We start from the raw sequence: 21944 nt of genomic DNA, 5'->3' as shown, positions 1-21944 counted from the left end.
AACATCTGAAAGACAGCTACCGGTCTATAGTAATAAGTCTTAGTTTTATTTTTGCAATGTCTTCGAATTTTAAAGTAAATAAAGGTTTTATAGAACTAAAACACTAGTCTCGCATAAAATCTGTTACAAACAGTGGACCCGGTGAGCTTATTCCAGCCTAAGGAAAAAACCGTCGTTACAAAGTAAAATAATTATTTTTAATACAAAATTAGTAAAGCTCAATTAATACAAAATTACAAAAATTAAGTACACAGGAAATAATACAAAATACGATCGCTTAAAAATCCAATGCACCACGATTTAACAACCATGGCAATATGACATTGACATGTTGGACATAACGTTTATTGGTGAACATCATCAATTTGAATTTGTCACCATCATCGCTGTCTCCGAGAAAATTATCAAATGTCGATATTTCCGAAGAGTCTAGCAGGGCAACGGCCAGGACACCAACTGTTGTGCAGTAACCTGAAAAAAGATGTCAACATGAAAAGACAATTTTTGAAATTGAGATTCGGCACCCCTTACCCCAAATGCGATATTTATGCAGCAGCATGTGCAGCTCCCTGAGGCTTGGTTTTGACTTCGAATATTGTAACAGTTCTAGATGTTCCAATAAATTTTCATGATAATATTGTATCAAATGATCGAATTGTTTAATTTTTATATCAGCTTGCAGAGAAGATAAAATAAAATACATTAAATCTTGGGCGGGGCTGCCATATTTCGGCATTGCCAAGTCAACAAAATAGATGTCCAATAATTGGCCCGCCTCATCGTATTGGAACATGATATTGTTGGTCCAGCAATCACAGTGATTGAGGACATTGAATTCCGTTTCGTCCACCTTGGTGGCTTTCCACAGCTCATCGATGACACAGTGGAGGAGTTTTTCCTAAAATGAAAAAATTTTGAAACAATTAAAAATTAAAACAAGGAAATAATTTAAAAAAAAATGTTAACTCACAATCTTCTCCTTGTAGTCTTCATGATTTTCATATAAATGCAGACAGCGTAACATATATTTGGTCATACCCTCAAAGAAACTGCTAATCCCCTTACGCAGCTTCTCATTATAGGCCCCGATAATTAGATCCTCATCATATTTACCAATATTTTCCTTATGGACTGCCGAAACGGCATGCCATTGTGCCATTTTTTTCAACACCTGTTTAGCGTGTTTCATATCGAGACCTTCCAAACGATTGGCATTTTTAAAATTTCGTTGACACAGATCCTCCAATAGCAGATGACCTTTCTCGGTGGGCAATTTATAATATTTTGCACCGAAACTAATGTCTTTACCCGCCTGACGATATAATTTTTCAAATGCCGGTATAAGTTCTTGATATGTGACGTGTTCATATTGGAAGCAGTCAGTGCCTTCGGTTAATTCTTTGTAGAGTTCTGATTCATGTTCGGTTTTGAGTATAAAAAATTTCGTAATCGTTGAACCATCTGGAAAAGAAATGAAAAGAAAAATGAATAGAAGGGGATTAAGATGTAATGAAGAGAAAACCATCTAATATTAAAGCATATATAGTTATATCTGATTTTAACCTTATTGAAAATTATTGTAAATTTCGTTTTTACAGACCACCCTAATGTATAGTATCAAAAGAACACTACAAGTCTCTTTAATCACAATTGTGTTATCTAAAAAAACTTTAAAAATTATTTCTATAAACTCAAGTGGGTTTTTGTATCATTTCTCACGTATGTACACATCTAGATATTGTAGTTGTTGTATTTAACACATATTCGAAATTGTGTTGTCATTCCCTCTATGATTCATTGCCGGCAAATAATAAATTGTTCGCTCTTTCTCTCGTTGTTGTGTTTTTGTTTACATATTTCACATTTGAGTTTATTTTGTGGGCCACAGAATTTGTATACCGACCGTCATATCTCGCCTAATTGAATCGACCCGTTCGGAACCGGTTTTTGGCTTTTTATACCCTTCACCATAGTATGGTGTCTATATTAGCTTAGTTTTTTCCGTTTATAATTCTTCGAAAGTAGTGTTGGCCAAATCATTTATGTCTAGAATGATGTCTGCCAAGTTTCGTGAAAATCGGATAGATTTAGATATAGCTCACATATATAGTTTCGTCCGATTTCATGTAAATGGTGCCCCAAAGTCCCTATATATCTTTTGATTGGCACGAAATTTGGTATAACGTGCTGAATTGAGCCTAGAGTGATGTCTGCCAAGTTTCGAGAAAATCGGTCAAGGTTTAGATATAGCTCCCATATATAGTTTCGTCCGATTTCATGTAACTGGTGTCCCAAAGTCCCTATATATCTTGCGATTTGCACGAAATTTGGCATAGCGTACTGAATTGAGCCTAGAGTGATGTTTGCCTTGTTTCGTGAAAATCAAAATATAGCTCCCATTTATTATAAATTGATTTTATAGGAACAAAATGTTCTAAAATTACTCCTCATGTTAGTCAGATTGACATCAAATTTTGCACAACATACAAAATTGAGCATAGAATTGCGTAGTTGCGTTTTCTAGAAGTACAGATATAGCCCAACGGATGACCTATTTATATTTGTTTGAAGTCGATTTACATTCTTTATGGATAGATCTAGGTAGATTCACATTTAGATAAATATCACATATTTTATTTGAGATAGATCGGCAACATTTTGCATAGAGTCGTTTTTTGTCGGCAGGTGGGTCATTAGATAAATTGGACCACGTTCAGGCATAGATACCATATAAGGGTAAATTTCTCCACTTAAAATTATAAATATAGGTCCATTTTTTTTAAAAGCCCCCATATAACGGTACCTCCCAATTATCAGTTTTTGGAGGTTTTATTCACATTTTCCACCGAATTAGCTTTAATCTCTCCACAAAAAATTATAAATGTAGGTCAATTTTTTCGGGTAGCCCATATAAGGTACCCCCAATTTTCGGTATTTTGGGGTTCTTGAACGGGGGTTTCAGCCGAATTCGCTGAAATTTGGTACAATGGGTTCTGATTGAATACCAAATTACACCACTAAGAATTATAAATATAGGTCCATTTTTTGGTAGCCCCTATATAACGGTACCCACCAATTTTCAGTTTTTGGGGGTTTTGACCGTATTTATACCCTACACAACTATGTTGTCAGGGTATTATAGCTTTGTGCAGCCCCAAAAGTTTGTAACGCCGCGAAATATTGGTCCTAGACCCACCTTTAAGTATACCGATCGTCATATCTCGACTAGCTGAGTCGATCTAGACATGTGTGTCCGTCCGTCCGTCTGGCCATTATAATTTGTAAACACGATACAGGCCACAGTTATGGACCAATCTTCACGAAATTTTGCGTGTAGGATGGGTTCTGGCCAATGAAGATCCCTATTGTTTTTGGAAAAGATCGGTTAATATTTAGGGGATTAAATGGACCAAAAACTTTATTTTTATCGGTTTTTCTGGTCGCTCCAGAGGCCGCAATTATGGCCCAAACACCGCGAATTTTTGCATGGTGAAGGGGATTGGGCCAACAAATTAGCATGCCTGTTTTGATACAGATCGGTTGTTGTATTGTCGTGTGTACTCGGATGTGGGAGTTACACTCAAATATTTACAGGTACTTATGTATTCAGATATTATTTAGTAAACCATTACCACAGTAGGGGACGGAAATACAACGCTGATCGCTTAGAAATTTTCCATGAGGTTTCAGTTATGGTCAAGGGCAACACCTAAAATTTTCTGTGATGATCAGATTAACATTTTGGCATGAAATGGACCGAAAACATAATTTTTGTGTGTTTTCGACTCGAATATAATCCGAATATCACAACACAACTCACGGTGAAGGGAATCTGGACAAGTTATTAGAAGGGCTGTACTGATTATTTGTAATAGTCGGAATATTTGTCAGTGTAAGGAAGAGGTGCTGTTGACCTCTAATCAGGCAAGAGGGTGCAAATATCAGGAACAAATTCCAAGGCTAGCAAGAAACATCCGCAGAAAGTTAAAGTTTCGTGGGAGTTGTGTAGGGTATCGTATGGTCGGCCCCGTCCGACTATACTGGTTTTTTTTATCGAATTGGCTGTAATTTAGGTGCATTTCTTCGGGTAGCCCCCATATAAGTGTACCCCCATTTTGGGTATCTTAAGGTTCTTGAGTGCGTTTTTCAACCGAATTCGATGTAATTTGGCATCATGTAGTCGTATATGGTAACAAATATACCCACCAAAAATTATTATTTTTATTATTCACCCCCTTTTAGGGGTAGTCCATATATATATAACCCCCTTTTTATACCCTTCACCACACTGTGGAACAGGGTATTATGTGTTTGTGCATATGTTTGTAACTGGCAAAAGGAATCGAAATAGACCCATGGTTCCTTTTGAGAATATGCATAGAATCATTTGCTGAGTCGATTTACGCATGTCCGTCCGTCCATGTATTTTTGTGAAGAAAGTACAGGTCGCATTTACCATCCGATTTGGATGAAATTTGGCACAGTTCACTTATTTGGCCCAAGGACGAACCGTATTGAAATTGGAGAACATCGGTTCAGAAGTAGATATAGCTCACATATATAGTTTCGTCCGATTTTATGTAAATGATAAACCAAACTCCCAATATTTTTCCGATTGGGACAAAATTTTGCACAGAGTACTGAATTAGGTCCAGACTGATGTTTTGTTAATATCGGTTCAGATTTAGATATAGGTCCCATATATTTTTCGTTTGATTTTTTGCGAATGATAAACCAAACTCCCAAAATTTGTCCGATTGAGACAAAATTTTGCACATAGTACTGAATCGGTTCAGATTTAGATATAGCTCCCATATATAAGGTTTGTTGAAATCGGTTCAGATTTTGATATAGGTCTTATATATATATATTTTCGTCCGATTTTATGTAAATGGTGGGCCTATGTTTGTTCGATTTACACGAAATTTGGCAGAGGATATTAATTGAATATGGAGTGATAACAAAAAATAAGTAAGGAAAGTAGTAAAGTCGGACGGGGCCGACTATATGATACCCTTCACCACTTTGGGTATATCCAACAGATGAATCCTATCAGACGTCGCATTTTATAAAGGACCACTAAAATGAAATTGAATCCATAAACATGTCATTCTGCAACCGATATTAAATTTTTCATTTGGTCAGATATAGTAGCTATATCTTAATCTGAGCCGATTTTCAAGAAACTTAACACACATCATTCTAGACCTAATTCATTACGCTGTGCCAAATTTCGTGCAAATCGAAAGATATATAGGGACTATGGTGGACCATTTACATTAAATCGGACGAAAATATATATGGGAGCTATATCTAAAACTGGACCGATTTTTAGGAAACTTAACACACATCATTCTAGACCTATTTCATTACGCTGTGCCAAATTTTGTGCGAATCGAAAGATATATAGGGACTATGGTGCACCATATACATTAAATCGGACGAAAATTTATATTGGAGATATATCTATATATGAACCGATTTGCACGAAACTTTGCACGCACATAAAATCGGACGAAAATGTATATTTTAGATATATCTATATCTGAACCGATTCGCACGAAACTTCGCACACATTATTCTACACATAACTCAGTGCGCTATGAAATATTTCGTACAAATCGAAATGTATATAGGGACTTTGGTGTTCCATTTACATAAAATTGGATGAAACTATATATGGGAGCTATATCTAAATCTGAACCGATTCTATTCAATTTCAATAGGGTTCGACCTTGCGCCAAATAAGTGAGCACTGCCAATCTTCATCTACAATTTAACATGCATGCATTCTCAAAAGTAACCATAGGTCTATCCCGTTTCTTTATGCCTGTTACAAACATGCGCACAAAGATAATACCCTCTACCACAGTCTGGTGTAGGGTATAAAAACCGTTCCACATTGTAATGAAGAGTATTAAAAATGACGTGTGATTCTCAATCAAATTACTTCTAAATTTGGCTTTTGTGGCTTATAGGGGGCGTTAACGTTCACACTTGCTTTATACTAACCGTATATGCTGTTGTGCACTGACTTTTTACCATCACTGTATGTTGTTGGATTAAAAGTGTTGTTATATTATTTCTAAACAAATATTTGATTATTTGTTGAGAAATAGAGAACAACAAACATTTAAATAACATTAATTGAGAATATGAGTATATTACTCAAATAATGCCAACTGAGTTTCGGGTTTTATTTGTTTTGTTCGTAGAAAAGAAGACATGAGATAAAGCAAACCCAAAAACCAAAACGTAACCATTTATTTATTCAATTTAAAATAGTCTGTATATCTGTCGATCGATGTGGTGAGAACTACAAAATGTCGATTACTCTCCCACTCCCTCTCATGGTAACAATTTCTATTAGATACTGGTGGACAGATACACAATGGAGAGTTTTTAAAACAAAAATTATTTTCTTTGTATTATTTGCTATGGGTATTTTGTAATTTATACACTTAACTCGTTACTGCCTTAATTTTTTTGGAAATTATGAAAATTTTAACATAATTGTTTATACAAATAATCCTTCTATTGTCGAATACCTAATGCAAAATTGGTACACAAAATGAGTACACTTCTTGTTATGGACCAAAGCAAAGAATTATCATCCGCGTTTCAAAATAAATCCACCTTTTTGGAATGGACCCAATCAAAGAATTGCCAATTGGCTTTCAGTTCATTGCTTAAAAGTCTTCAAATAATTATCGTCAACACAATTTACCAAATTTCCATTACTTACCTTCCAATAGTACATCAATCTCAATCCGAGTCATAACGGTGGAATAATTTTCACCAGCCGGAAGACCAGCATATGCTTTAAATTCTTTAATTTCTTTAAAATTTGGTACATTTTCTTTCAGAATGCCAATGAACAGTTGGGCTTCTAACCACTTAGGTACATTAGTGGTATCTTTTGTTGTTGACATTTTTGTTATTTTTTTACGTTTTTAATTACGTCAATTACAAATAAACGAACACAAACGAATTAATAATTGTATCCGCTCGCAGCTGCGACCTATGAAGCGAATGCTATTGAACTGACACAAATGTTTCAAATACCAGAAACCAGAAAAATAAAACACTTGACGTTATTATTTAACCAAGAGATTAGAAATGAGAACTAAAGAAAGAGAGAGTGTGCGAGAGAGAAAGAGTGCCAGAGAGCAAATAATCAGCATTTAGATCAGAGTTGAACAGAACTAATTTGAGAATAAGTGTGTGAGAGCGTAAGCGAGAGAAAATCATTAAAATCAAATAACCAGAGAGCAAATAATCAGCATTTAGATCAGAGTTGAACAGAACTAAATTGAGAATAAGTGTGTGAGAGCGTAAGTGAGAGAAAATCATTAAAAATGTCTGACCAAAAGAGAAACAAAGAGAATGCGTGATTTGCTGTTACCGCTACCGTACTATTTTGTGCATTAGTGACTTAGATATTTTCAGTTGCTCAATTATTTTTATATACAGACGAGTTTATAAAAAATTAAAATTATAAATATTATACGTTTACTAGCATGGTATTGAATTTCCGGAGCAGACATTTATATGGATATATTTGACAGTAGTCAAAGGAAGTATTCGGCAGAAATTATTATTTTTATTGGAGCGTTCCGATCCCAATTAACGATTGATATTGGTCAGTTTCTCTAAATTATCAGTCAGTTTCTCTAAAAAATCAACAAAATTGGCAGAAATTATCTGAACCGATTTTAACAAAACTTCGCAGACATCAGTCTAGACCTAATTCAGTACTCTGTGCAAAATTTTGTCCCAATCGGACAAATATTGGCAGTTTGGTGCATCATTCGTATAAAACCGGACGAAACTATATAAGAGAGCTATATCTAAATCTAAACCGATGATTCCTTTTGCCTGTTACAAACATGTGCACAAAGACATAATACCCTGTACCACAGTGTGGCGAAGGGTATAAAAAGAGCCATCAACTAACTGAAATAATAGACAACTTAGTTTCACAGAAAGAGATACAAAGTGGCTGCTTTTTCCGGTTGTTAATAACTTGAAGCTTATTAATTAATTGAGGAAGCAGTGGGGACAGTACCTTTCAATACTTTGGATACATTCTTAATATGCTGATAACATTCTTATTGTAACCTACCAATTACACCTATCAAACACATTTTTATACCCTCCACCATAGTATGGAGGGTATATTAGTTTTGTTTTTCCGTTTGTAACGCATCGAAATAATCATTTCCGACCCTATAAAGTATATATATTCTTGATCAGCGTAAAATTCTATGATGATCTAAGCATGTCAGTCTGTCCGTCTGTCTGTTGTAATCACTCTAGCGTCTAAACGAATTGAGATAGAACGCAAAAATTTTGCATAGAGTTGTCTTTTGTCTGCAGGCTGGTCAAGTTCGAAGATGGGATATATCGGTCCACGTTTAGGCATAGCTCCCATATAAGGGTACCTCCAAATTTTCAGTATTTTGAGGTTCTTGAGCGCGTTTTTCAGCCGAATTCGCTGAAATTTGGTAAAATGGGTTATTCTTGGATACGATATTTCTCCACTAAATATTATAAATATAGGTCCACTTTTTCTGGTAGCCCCCATATAACAGTACCTCCCAATTTTTAGTTTTTGGGGGGTTTTGACCACTAAAAATTATAAATATAGGTCAATTTTTTCGCGTAGCCCCCATATAAGGGTACCCTCCAATTTTCGGTATTTTGGGGTTCTTGAGCCCGTTTTTCAACCGAATTCGCTGAAATTTGGTACTTTGAGTTCTTATTGCGTAGCAACTCTCTTCACTAAAAATTATAAATATAGGTCCATTTTTTTCGGGTAGTCCTCATATAAGGGTACCCCCAATTTTCGGTATTTTGGGGTTCTTGGGCCCGTTTTTTAACCGAATTCGCTGAAATTTGGTGTTTGACCCTATAAAGTATATATATTCTTGATCAGCGTAAAATTCTATGACGATCTAAGCATGTCCGTCTGTCTGTCTGTCTGTTGTAATCACTCTAGCGTCTAAAAGAATTGAGATAGAGCGCCAAAATTTTGCATAGAGTCGTCTTTTGTCTGCAGGCAGGTCAAGTTCGAAGATGGGATATATCGGTCCACGTTTAGGCATAGCTCCCATATCGCTGAAATTTGGTATATTGAGTTGCTATTGGGTTCCCAATTTCTCCACAAAAAAATTTGCATATAGGTCCATTTTTTCTGGTAGCTCCCATATAACGGTACCCTATAATTTTCAGTATTTTGGGGGTTTGATAGTAGTTTTCAACCGAATTGGCTGTAATTTAGTACTTTGAGTTCTTATTGGGCAAATCTCCCCACTAAAAATTATAAACATAGGTCCATTTTTTTTGGTAGTCCCCATATAAGGGTACCCCCAAATGTCGGTATTTTGGGGTTCTTGAGCGATTTTTTCAAGCGAATTCGCTGAAATTTGGCACATTTGGTTCTTATTGGGTTCAAAATATCTCCACCAAAAATTATAAATATAGGTCCAATTTTTCTGGTAGCCCCCATATAAGGGTACCCCCCAAATGTCGGTATTTTGGCGTTCTTGAGCGCGTTTTTCAACCGAATTCGCTGAAATTTGGTACATTTGGTTCTTATTGGGTTCCAAATATATCCACCAAAAATTATAAATATAGGTCCAATTTTTCTGGTAGCCCCCATATAAGGGAATCCCCAATTTTCGCTATTTTGAGGTTCTTGAGCACGCTTTTCAACCGAATTCGCTGAAATTTTGTATTTTGTAGTCGTATATGGTAAAAAAATTCCCTACAAAAATTATTAACATGCAGCCCCTTTTTGGGGTTGTCCCCATTTAACCCCCTATTTTATATTGAAATAATTATGTAATTTATTCTGCGTTTTGGGTTTGGTTCTAAGACTCTGTTGTAATCATATCACCTGCGGAGGATATTGAGATAAAAAAAATTAGAACGTAAGGTTCGATAATGAACTATATATGAACTATAACCCGTATTTAGACATAGCCCCTGTGTGGGAGGTACCAGAAGGAGTGGACCGATATTCCCCATCTTCGAACTTGAGCTATGTTTGAAAGAAATAATAAGATGGCCAAAGTTTGGATGAAATCAAAATTTTCTGAAACAAATTTGGTCCAAAGAAACATGGGGTCTAAAACCATTTTAACCGTGTCAAAGTGTATACACACTCATTATCCATAAAGCTGAGGGTATAATTGTCCATTAGAAATTTCTGAAATTTGTTTTATAGTTTACATTGTGGTTTACATAACCGGTTTATGGAAATGTCGATATAGGTCCACTTTTTGGTATTTTCCTTATATTTTCATTTCAAGTACCTGTCAGTATATCTATGGTGGAGGGTATCCAAAGTTCGGCCCGGCCGAACTTAACGCTTTTTCACTTGTTTATATTAAAATAGTTATATGATTTGTTCCGTGTGTTGCGGTTGGGTAGTCGTTACGGGGAATAGTCAATTTTTACCCTACAAAGACTATTTAGCCATCTGTTGCAAGCATTCCGCCTTCTAAAGGTATTGTGATAAAAGAAACCTCAAACATGACGATGATGAAATATATCGGCAGACATTTAGGCATCTCCTCAATATAGTGATACCTCCTGAAGGAAAGAATTGAGATAAACAATTAAAATATTGGGTTCAGTATTGGCATATACCGGTCATTAATTACTCCCTCATATAATGATATCCCCAAACATTCACCATTTTCCTACACTATGTAATCAATATTAGTCCCCCTTTAGGCATAGCCTCATATAACTTTGTAATCTAAATTACAGTAGTTTGAGGATTTTATACTCTACCATGCGTTATCAGTATCAGTCCACTTTTTGGATCTTACAGATTTTAGGAAAAATTCCCATTAAAAATTGCTGAAGTTTGTATTTGGTGTACATAACGGTTTACATAAATCGGTTTGTAGAATTACCGGTATATGCCCACTTTTTGGTATGTTCCCTATATTTTCATTGCATGTATCTGTCAATATAACTATGGTGGAGGGTATCCAAAGTTCTGTCCGGCCGAACTTAACGCTTTTTCACTTGTTATTATTCTGATCAACATATTTTGTGTGATCTCTGAAAATTTTTCGATGTAAAAAAGGGTATGACAAAAATTGAAACAATTTATTTTATTTATTTAAATGCTTTGGGATAAAAGTGTACAAGATTAATGAATAAATAAACCGATTTATTTCGAAAAAATACCTCTTTTAAATTGTTGTTGTCGTTTCACTTAATTTCAAAATATCCTTTGCGGACAATGTACGATTATTATTTTTCTTATTTTCATCGATCGTTTTTACCATTGACACAATTTCTGGTAGAATTTTTTCATAGCTTGCAAGTTTTTCCTGATTGGCAAGTAATTTGCTATTCAGATCTGCAACTAATTTCAATTGTTCTTGTTGTTGGCCATTCATCGCTTGTGATTCTGCGTTCAGTTGATTTTCCAAAATTTCCAAACGTTTAAATTCTTCTTCGAATTTATTGATTTTGCCATTAATTTCCAACAATAACTCAGACATTAGATCGATCGCATATTGTTGGGGACAGATTTCTTCTTGGCGTTCCAAAATCGAATTTGGTTGATTTTTCATAGCCTTCAATTGGGACACCAATGTTTCCTCCATACGATTGTATTCCGTATAGGTTTTATTGAAAAAGACATTTAAATCATCACAAACATTGCTGTCCTCTTTGTTGGCTAGTAATGAAGATTTTATGTTTTCCACTTTATCGCCAGATCTGAATATAATAATTTTTATTTTTTTTTCAATTTAATTTCGAAATGTGGAAAATATTCTGTTTTTAATCTTACTCCTCGTTAATTGCTTCTAAATTCTCCATCAGCTCATTAACATTTTTCTGAATGTCATAAACATTCTTACTAATCAGTGTATCGTAGTCAACATTACTAAACACGACTGGAACAAAGCCGAGAATTAAAATCCACTGAGCTATCATTTCGTTGCGATGATCTTTAAATGTTTACAACTTGATAGGCAAATCTGTACTGTTCGATGTGAGAACTCAGGCTTTGTATAAAAACTGTTGTTTCTTTGAGCGAAATAAATTGTTTACTGATAAGAGGTGTCGTGTTGGGGCGAAAAAAATGCGTCCACTTCGATTGAAACCAACCATTAAAGTACCCTATTTTATATGCCCTCTAACATCCTACACCTCGAAAGATTCGTCTGAGATCGAATAAAATTCTATGGCGATTTAGCCAAGTCCGTTCGTCTTTTCGCCCGTCTGTCTGTTGAAGATGCGATAGGGATCGCAACATCTAAGATTGACATATATGTTACTCCAAGGATGTTTAGTATTCCAAATGGGGTGCATCGGTCCACATTCTGGTATAGCTTCCATATAAAGTAGTGCCCAATTTTAGCTATTTTGTGGCTTTTAATCGCATTTTGCAACCGATAACGCTCTAATCTGAATTTGGGGATTTGGAGGCTGACATATATCGGTACAGAAAATGATCTTTATATGCACATGTTTTGACGTAGACTTCCTATAAAGTTCCCGCATAAATTTCGGAATTTCCATCCATTTGGGGGTTTGCATTTTGGCGTACCCAGCTCAGAAAATTACCATTATAGGCACATGTTTTGAGACAGGCCCCATATAAAAGTCTCGCCTAGTTTTCGGAATTTGGAGGCTAGTTGCCGTATTTCCAATCAAAAATGCTCATAGCAGGATTTATTATATGAGAAATATATCCAAATCCGGTACGGGATCCATATATGGAGTGAATGAATCTGGAGTGACACATTAAATACTTTTCGATTGAAATGGCCCCTAGGACCACGAATATTCTACAAATACGATGGGATCTCTATATGACAACATGTTGACCTATGCACATTGTCTGTAAAGAAGCTCTTTTCCCGAAGGTGCCCCTATCTTGGCTTATCTTGTTCCCTCTTTCATATCAATTGTGGACCTCCCCTGACCTCCCCGCGGTGTCACCTGGGGTAGCAACGTTCAACACCCGTTGAAATAGTGAGCTGATATGTGTGTTCACCCATACAGGAGAACTATAAAAAATGGGTTGAGGCGTCGGGTTAGTTGCCCACACTCGGAAAACCCCTCTTACTATGAAAAAGCATAGAAAAAGAAAACCAAACTCCCCTAATGTTGACGACCCCCGCAAACGTAAAAAGGGCCACGATCCGCGAATATGCACTTGGAATGTACGCACGTTGTACAGAACAGGCGCAGTTCTCGCTTTGGCGGATGTTCTTAAAAAGTACAAAGCCGATATTATTGCCTTGCAGGAAATGCGATGAAAAGGGACAGGCGTAAGTAAATCAGACGATTACGTACTGTATTATAGCTGCCATGAAAGGAGAATTAACTGCGGATTTATGGTTAACAGGAGAATAAAAGACCTCGTCTCCAGATTCACTCCAGTAGATGAGCGAATTGCTATAATCCGCATAAAAGCGAAGTTCTTCTACATCAGTCTTATTTGCGCCCATGCTCCGACCGAAGACAAAGATAAGCAGACCAAAGACGTATTTTACGAGCGCCTAGAAACTGCATATGATCGCTGCTGACATTAAAATTCTTGTAGGAGATTTTAATGCAAACCAGTAAGGAAAGTAGTAAAGTCGGACGAGGCCGACTATATGATACCCTTCACCACTATGGGTATATTAAACAGGACTATTAGCATGAAATTGGATGAAATAAAATATGTGATATTTATCTAAATGTGAATCTACGTAGATCTATCCATAAAGTATGTAAATCGACTTCAAACAAATATAAATGGGTCATCCGTTGGGCTATGTCTGTACTTTTAGAAAACGCAACTACATAATTCTATGCTCAATTTTGTACGTTGTGCAAAATTTGATGTCAAACTGACTAACATGGGAAGTTTGATGCCCAATTTACTTAAAATCGGGCGAAAATATATATGGAAGCTCTATCCAAATATTAAGCGATTTCAAACAAACTTGTCACAGGATAGGTTATACTAATTTCAGAACGTTTTGTTCCTATTGGTTCCTTGGTGCGTCAATTACTTTAAATCAATCTATAATAAAAGGGAGCTATATCTAAATCTGGACCGATTTTCACGAAACAACGCAATTCAGTACGTTATGCCAAATTTTGTGCAAAACGAATGAAATATAGGGACTTTGGTGCACCATTTACATGAAATCTGACGAAACTATATGTGGGAGCTATATAGAAATCTGGACTGATTTTCTCGAAACTTGGCAGACATCACTCGAGGCTCAATTCAGTACGTTATGCCAACTTTCGTGCAAATCGAAGGATATATAGGGACTTTGGTGCACCATTTACATGAAATCGGACGAAACTATATATGGGAGGTATATGTAAATCTTGACCTATTTTCACGAAACTTGGCAAACATCATTCTAGACTCAATTCAGTATGTTATGCCAAATATCGTGCAAATCGCAAGATATATGTGGTGCACCATTTACATGAAATCGAAGGAACTATATATGGGACCTATATCTAAATCTGTACCGATTTTCACGAAACTTGCCAGACATCATTCTAGACCCAATTCAGTACGTTATGCCAAATTTCGTGCAAATCGAAAGGTATATAGGGACTTTGGGGCACCATTTACATGAAATCGGACGAAACTATATATGGGAGCTATATCCAAATCTGGACCGATTGTCACGAAACTTGAAAGACACCATTCTTGACTCAATTAACTACGTTATGCCAAATTTCGTGAAAATCGAAGGATATATAGGGAGTTTGGGGCACCATTTACATGAAATCGGACGAAACTATATATGGGAGCTATATCCAAATCTGGACCGATTTTCACGAAACTTGGCAGACATCATTCTAGACTCAATTAACTACGTTATGCCAAATTTCGTGCAAATCGAAGGATATATAGGGAGTTTGGTGCACCATTTACATGAAATCGGACGAAATATATATGGGAGCTATATCTAAATCTGGACCGATTTTCACGAAACTTGGCAGACATTATTCTAGACCTAAATGATTAGGCTGTACCAAATGTCGTGCAAATCAAAAGATATATAGGGACTTTGGGGCACCATTTACATGAAATCGGACGAAACTATATATGGAAGCTATATCTAAATCTGGGCCGATTTTCACGAAACTTGGCAGACATTATTATAAGCCTAAATGATTAGCCTGTACCAAATTTCGTGCAAATCGAAAGATATATAGGGACCGTTTACATTAAATCGGTTAAATATATATATGGGAGCTATATCTAAATCAGAACCGATTTTTCCCAATTTCAATATGGTTCGTCCTTGGGCCGAATAAGTGACCTGTGCCAAATTTCATCCAATTCGGATCATAAATGCGACCTGTACTTTGTTTACAATTTAACATGGACAGACAGACGGACGGACATGCATAAATCGACTTAGAAAGTGATTCTATGCATATTCTCAAAAGGAACCATGGGTCTATCTCGATTATTTTTGCCTGTTACAAACATATGCACAAAGACATAATACCCTGTACCACAGTGTGGTGAAGGGTATAAAAACGGAAGGGGAAATATCTTTGGCCCCACCTTCGGAAAATTCAGCCTTCATGGAGAAACATCGCGGCAGCAAAAAACATGGTAGTTAGGAGCACCATATTCAAGCATCTCGATAGACACAAGCCACTTGGATTTCTTCTGATCAAGCAACAGGAAATCAAATTGATCATGTTGTAATAGACGGAAGGCATTCATCCAGTGTTTTAGACGTTCGATCGATCCGAGGGGCGAATATCGATTCGGACCACTAACTTGTACCAGCCAAGGTTCACACTCGTCAAGGTTCGCACTCGTCTTAAACAAACGTGCGATCTACCACAACACGGAAACTCGACGTCGAAAAGCTGCAAACACAACAGGCCTACTCCACATAACTTACCCACCTACTTGACGAAAGCACTTCTTGTCCCGATAATAATATAGAAGCACAAAGAATTGCCCACTCCCTACAAACTGCAGCAAAAAGAACAAGTGGGTACCAAAAACCACCACCAAGAAACCCATGGTACGATCAGGAGTGCCGTAATGCTACTGATGTGAAAGACGCAACACGTAATGTGATGGAGAATTATGGGGATAAAAGGAGAGAGGAGAAACGTGTTTTCAGATAAAAGAAGAAAGAACAAGAAAAACGTGAGCGTGAGCAAATCGAGATGTGCAGGAGTCAGTATGAAATCTGGAAATTTTACCAAAGAGTAAAACAACAAACCGAAGGTTTTGGTGGAGACACATCCTCCTGTAGAGATGAAGAGGGAAACCTGGCGAAAGATTCAGACAGGGAGCGGAGGATCTAGAAGGAGAATTTTGAAATTCTTCTGGTATCAAATAGTAGCGGTGAAGAGGAAAACCGAAAACCAATAATAGATGACGGTATAGAGTGTATACAACCTAGCCAAGATGAAGTCATAAAAGCAATTAATCAGCTCAAGAACATTAAATCAGCAGGAGCCGATGGGTTACCAGCCGAACTATTCAAGACTGGTGGTCAGATGCATCAGCTGATTAGTACAATTTGGCTAGAGGAATGCATGCCCAATGATTGGAACCTCAGCATTCTGTGTCCCGTGCACAAAAAAGGAGACAAGACGATATGTGCCAACTATAGAGGAATAAGTCTCCTTCCCATCGCATATAAAGTGCTATCCAGCGTGCTGAGTGAAGCCAATGGTCAATGACATTATTGGACCATACCAATACGGCTTCAGACCTGGCAAATCTACCATTGGTCAGATTTTCACTCTGCCAAATCCTGGAAAAGACCCACGAAAAACACATCGACACATACGACCTATTCGTCGACTATAAAGCCTGCAAAATTAATACGGCTATGTAGGATAACTTTAAGTGGCACAAGGTCAGCAGTTAAAGTCGGAAAGGACCTATCGGAGCCCTTCAATACCGAACGGGGATTCAGGGAAGTTGACAGTTTGTCGTGTGATATTTTAAACATCTTGCTGGAAAAGGTCATACGAGACGCAAAGGTGAACAGAAATGGCACTCTGTGCACCAAACAACACATGTTACTCGCCTACGCCAATGACATCGATATAATGGGTCGAACATTGCAAGCGGTAACAGCCACCTTTGAACCAATTGAGAAGGAGTCTGCCAAAGTGGGTCTGGTAGTAAACGGCGAGAAGACTAAGCTAATGGTATTAACGCGCAAGACGTCCAGTAGACTCGGACCAACTGTGGAACTTGAGAACTATAGCTTCGAGGTAGTTAAAGACTTGATATACCTTGGTACCACCATAAATAAAACGAATGACATCCGTTTTGAAATTCGGAGAAGGATTGTGATGGCCAACAGGTGCTATTATTGCAGTTTAGTAACAAGGCCACCTTCCGTCAGACCAAACTCACACTTTATAAGACGCTGATACTACCCGTGCTCTTATATGGATCATGGGTACTTGCACAAGCAGATGAGGCAGCTCTTGGGGGTTCGAAAGAAAAATTCTCCGAAAGATCTACGGGCCGATCTGCGTCGACGGTAAATATCGGTGTCGAATGAGCCACGAGCTCTACAGTTCATACGCGGACATCGACATAGTCAGTCGTATTGAGCTGCAGCGACTACGATGGTGGGCCATGCGAATGAATGAGATGCCCAAGCTCAAAAGCCATATAAAAACGAGCCTACTGATTGTTCCCGTAGAAGGGGAAGGTCACGAATTCGATGGAAAGACCAAGTAGAAAACAACATCTTGGAACGTGGTCTTTCAAATTGGAGGAAATGCGCACAAGACCGACACGCTTGGAAATCTTTTTTAAGCTCGGTTTATGGAACAAACCGTTCTGTAACAAGTAATATCTACATCTAACCCGATTTTTACGAAACCTATCACAAATCATTCCAGACTCAATTCATGTGCTATGCCAAATTTTGGGAAATCGAAAGATATATAAGGACTTTGGTGCACCATTTACATAAAAACCGAATGAAAATATATGAGGGAGGTATATCTAAATTTGAACCGATTTTCACGAAACTTTAAACAGATTTTCGTGCAAATCGAAATATAAACAGGGACATTGGTGCTCCATTTATATAAAATCGGAAGTAAATATATATGGCGGCTATATTTAAATTTGAACCGATTTTTAAGAAACTCAACACACATCATGCTAGACTTAATTCATTACGCTATGCCAAATTTCGGTCCATATAAGATAATGGCTAAAGACTATTGGTCCATACGATTAGTACAATTTTGGTATACTCTCATAAAGTGGAACTTCGGCTAACTTTACAAAAGCCCATTCTCCAAAAATTCAGCTTTGCGATAGGTTACACGCCTTCAGAGAGGTCCTGTCAATTTAATCAAAAATAACCGAGGGTCTTTCTCCTTTCCTTTGCATGTCGCCAACATAGCAATTATGGTTCAACATTGACAGTTTTCGGCGATCAAAATTTAGTATACACTTGTATATATATGGAATTCAAAAGTGCTCGTTTCCGATACTGGACTCATGTAGTCCAGAAAAATTCTATATTACACATGTCGAACAGAAATAATAATTTGGACTTCCCCACCGTTCAGTATTATTATCTGTAGACAATTTCTTATCAGTGGATTTCGACTACGGCGACGAATGACGAACTTCGCTAGGTTCACACACAATTATCAGTTTCAGTTTTAATTTTGAATTTGAGCTGACTTGTCCAAACCAAAAGCGGCAAAATGTTAAGTCTCTCAAATATTTTTCAAATTGCCATTGGCGTGATTTTATTAAATTCGGTTTGCACCGATCAAAATCGTAATAAGACAAATGTGGATCCGCATTTATTGAATGTAACAATTCAACCGAATGAGAGTGAAGTGACTCAGCATTACGTGAATGTCCTTGACGCTAAGAATAATATAGTAAGCCTTCAACCGAATGTTGAAGTTATAAAGAAGAAGTAAGACGAAATAAGATCGGCAATCGATCTTAAATGGTATATTCATTCAGAATATTGTTTTTTTTTTTAGGTTTGAACAACAATTGAAATCATTAAAAGATCTCAAAAATCAACAACAACAAGAAAATTCAAATGCGAATAAAAACGATGAAATCTGCGATCAAATGACAAAATTTATTGAAGCTACCGAACGTAAACATCAATCGTTTGAATATCGTGTCGTCAACAAATTGGACGATATTCAAGGTGAACAAAATGATCTCGCCTTGCAGATATTGAAAAGAAAACAGTGTGCTCCAAAGAATGATGCCGCTGTTGAAACATCAAATGAAACACTTCAGGAGGTAAGGGGAAAATTGGAAACCTTCAAACGGCAACTACAACAACTTAGTAGCCAACAAATGATTTTACAACAACAGCAAACTGAACAAATGAAACTTGTCCAGGAAATCGTTGGAAAACTCATTCAGCACAAGAAGAAATTTGAGACATTCGAAAAAGATGTACCCGAAGTTGTAAAGCACACGGCAAGTCAAAATGTTTCAAAGCAAAGGCCTGCAAAATTGGAAGCTCGACTTCTCGTGGGTATGACACAAAAGCGAATTGAACAAAATAATAAAAATCGAAACTTGTATACAAAATAAAACAAAAATTAAATCAATAAAATAAACAAATGAAATGGTCTCATGTAGATAAGTGGTTCTGCTATGGGCGTTTTACATGTGGAAACTTTTTATGAAATTCCCGTTGGTAGAATATATTTTATGGATCATTTTTTTCTGAGGGTCTTTTAATGGTATATTCTATAGATAAGTTTTCCATTATTTAGAAAAGTTGTTTTAAAGGCTGTTGCCAATATATGTACACTCTCAGCCTATGGTTTCCGAAGGTCTACGGAATTAAAAATTCTCAATATAGGTCCATGTTTTCGGGAAGGTATCCGCAAATTTTCGATATTTTGGAGATTTGACACGTTTTTTGTTCCTATTTGCTATGAACTCTTTACTAATATCGGTCGACTTTTTGGGGTAGCCCCATATATATATATATATATATATATCCTCCACCAAACTGTGGTACAAAGTATCATGTTTTTGTGCATATGTTTGTAACACACAAAAAGAATCGAGATAGACCCACAGTTCCTTTGAGAATATGCATAGAATCACTTTCTGAGTCGGTTTATGCAAAAATCGAGAAAATCGGGTTTGATTTAGATTAGCTTTAGCGTTAGATATAGATACCCATATTTTCGTCCGATTTTAAGTAAATGGTGTACCAAAGCCACTAAATATATTTAGATTTGCACGGAATTTGGCACAGTGTACTGAATTGAGTCTAGAATGACCTTTGCTAAGTTTCGAAGAAATCGGTTCAGATTTTGATATGGCTCCCATATATATTTTCGTCCAATTTAATGTAACTGGTGCACCAAAGTCCCTGTACATCTTTCGATTTGCACGAAATTTGGCATAGCCTACTGTTTTGAGTCTGGAATGATGTGTGTTAAGTTTCCAGAAAATCAGTTCGGATGTAGATATTGCCCCCATATATATTTTCGTACGATCTAATGTAAATGATTCACCTAGATGAATGCATGCCCAATGATTGGAACCTCAGCATCCTGTGTCCCGTGCACAAAAAAGGAGACTAGACGATATGTGCCAACTATAGAGGAATTAGCCTCCTTCCCATCGCATATAAAGTGCTATCCAGTGCGCTGTGTGAACGATTGAAGCCAATGGTCAATGACATCATCGGACCATACCAATGCGGCTTCAGACCTGGCAAATCCACCATTGACCAGATTTTCACTCTGCGCCAAATCCTGGAAACGACCCACGAAAAACACATCGACACATACCACCTATTTGTCGACTATAAAGCCGCATTCGACAGCCCTATCCCTTCAGAGGTGTTTAAAGCCATGTCTGCGTTCGGCATTCCTGCAAAATTAATACGGCTATACAGGATAACATTAAGTTGCACAAGATTAAGATGAAGATGCCCCTGCTCAAAAGCAATATAAAAGCGAACCCACTCATGGTTCACGCAGATTGGGAAGGCTGTTATATGGATCTGAAGCATGGGTACTTGCGCAAGCAGATGAGGCAGCTCTTGAGGTGTTCGTAAGAAAAATTCTCCGAAAGATCTACGGGCCGATCTGTGTCGACGGTGAATATCGGCATCGAATAAGCCACGAGCTCTGACAATTTATACGCGGACATCGACATAGTCAGTCGTATTGAGCTGCAGCGAATACGGTGGCTAGGCCATGTTGTGCGGATGAATGAAAATGCCCCAGCTCAAAAGGCATATAAAAATGAGCCTCAAAAGGCATATAAAAATGAAATGGAACGTGGTCTTCCAAATTGGTGGATTTGCGCACAAGACCGACGCGCTTGGAAATCTTTTTTAAGCTCGGCTTATGGAACAACCGTTCTGTAACAAGCCAGCTAAGTAAGTAAGTAAGATTCACCAAAGTCCATATATTTCTTTCGATTTGCACGGAATTTAACATGACGTTCTGAATTGAGTCTAGAACGATGTGTGCTAAGTATCGAGAAAATCGGTTCAGATTTGGATATAGCTCCAATATATATTTTCGTCCGGTGTAAGGTAAATAGTGTACCAAAGTCCCTATATATCTTTCGATTTGTACGAAATTTGGCACGAAATTGTATTAGGTCTAGAATGATGTGTGTCAAGTTTCCTGAAAATCGGTTCAGATTTGGATATAGCTCTCATATATATTTTCGTCCGGTTTAAGGTAAATGGTCTACCAAAGTTCCTATATATCTTTCGAGTTGCACAATATTTGGCACAGCGTAAGGAATTAGGTATAGAATGATGTGTGTCAAGTTTCCTGAAATTCGGTTCAGATTTAGATATAGCTCCCATATATATTTTCTTCCGATTTTAGGTGTATAGGTCACCAAAGTCCCTTTATATGCTTCGATTTGCACAAAATTTGGCTTAGCGTGCTAAATTCAG

At 37.0% G+C, this 21944-nt stretch overlaps 1 protein-coding gene across 1 annotated transcript; it reads right to left on the bottom strand.

Moving 5' to 3' along the window:
- Nucleotides 1-277: 277 nt before the first annotated feature.
- LOC133329107 (uncharacterized) lies at nucleotides 278-6932 on the bottom strand. Its single transcript, XM_061537604.1, has 4 exons — nucleotides 6746-6932; nucleotides 971-1461; nucleotides 532-898; nucleotides 278-471 (listed from the first exon to the last, which is right to left on the bottom strand). The coding sequence occupies exons 1-4, from the start codon at nucleotides 6930-6932 to the stop codon at nucleotides 278-280; spliced, it is 1239 nt and encodes a 412-aa protein (XP_061393588.1).
- Nucleotides 6933-21944: the final 15012 nt, after the last annotated feature.

Source organism: Musca vetustissima, unplaced genomic scaffold (genome assembly GCF_032173495.1).
Source record: "Musca vetustissima isolate MV318-11 ecotype Yass unplaced genomic scaffold, APGP_CSIRO_Mvet_v1 utg4710, whole genome shotgun sequence".
In the NCBI taxonomy this organism is placed as follows: Eukaryota; Metazoa; Arthropoda; class Insecta; order Diptera; family Muscidae; genus Musca; species Musca vetustissima.
Note: the sequence above shows the minus strand (reverse complement) of the source record. Positions and strands in the feature narration are given on the sequence as shown.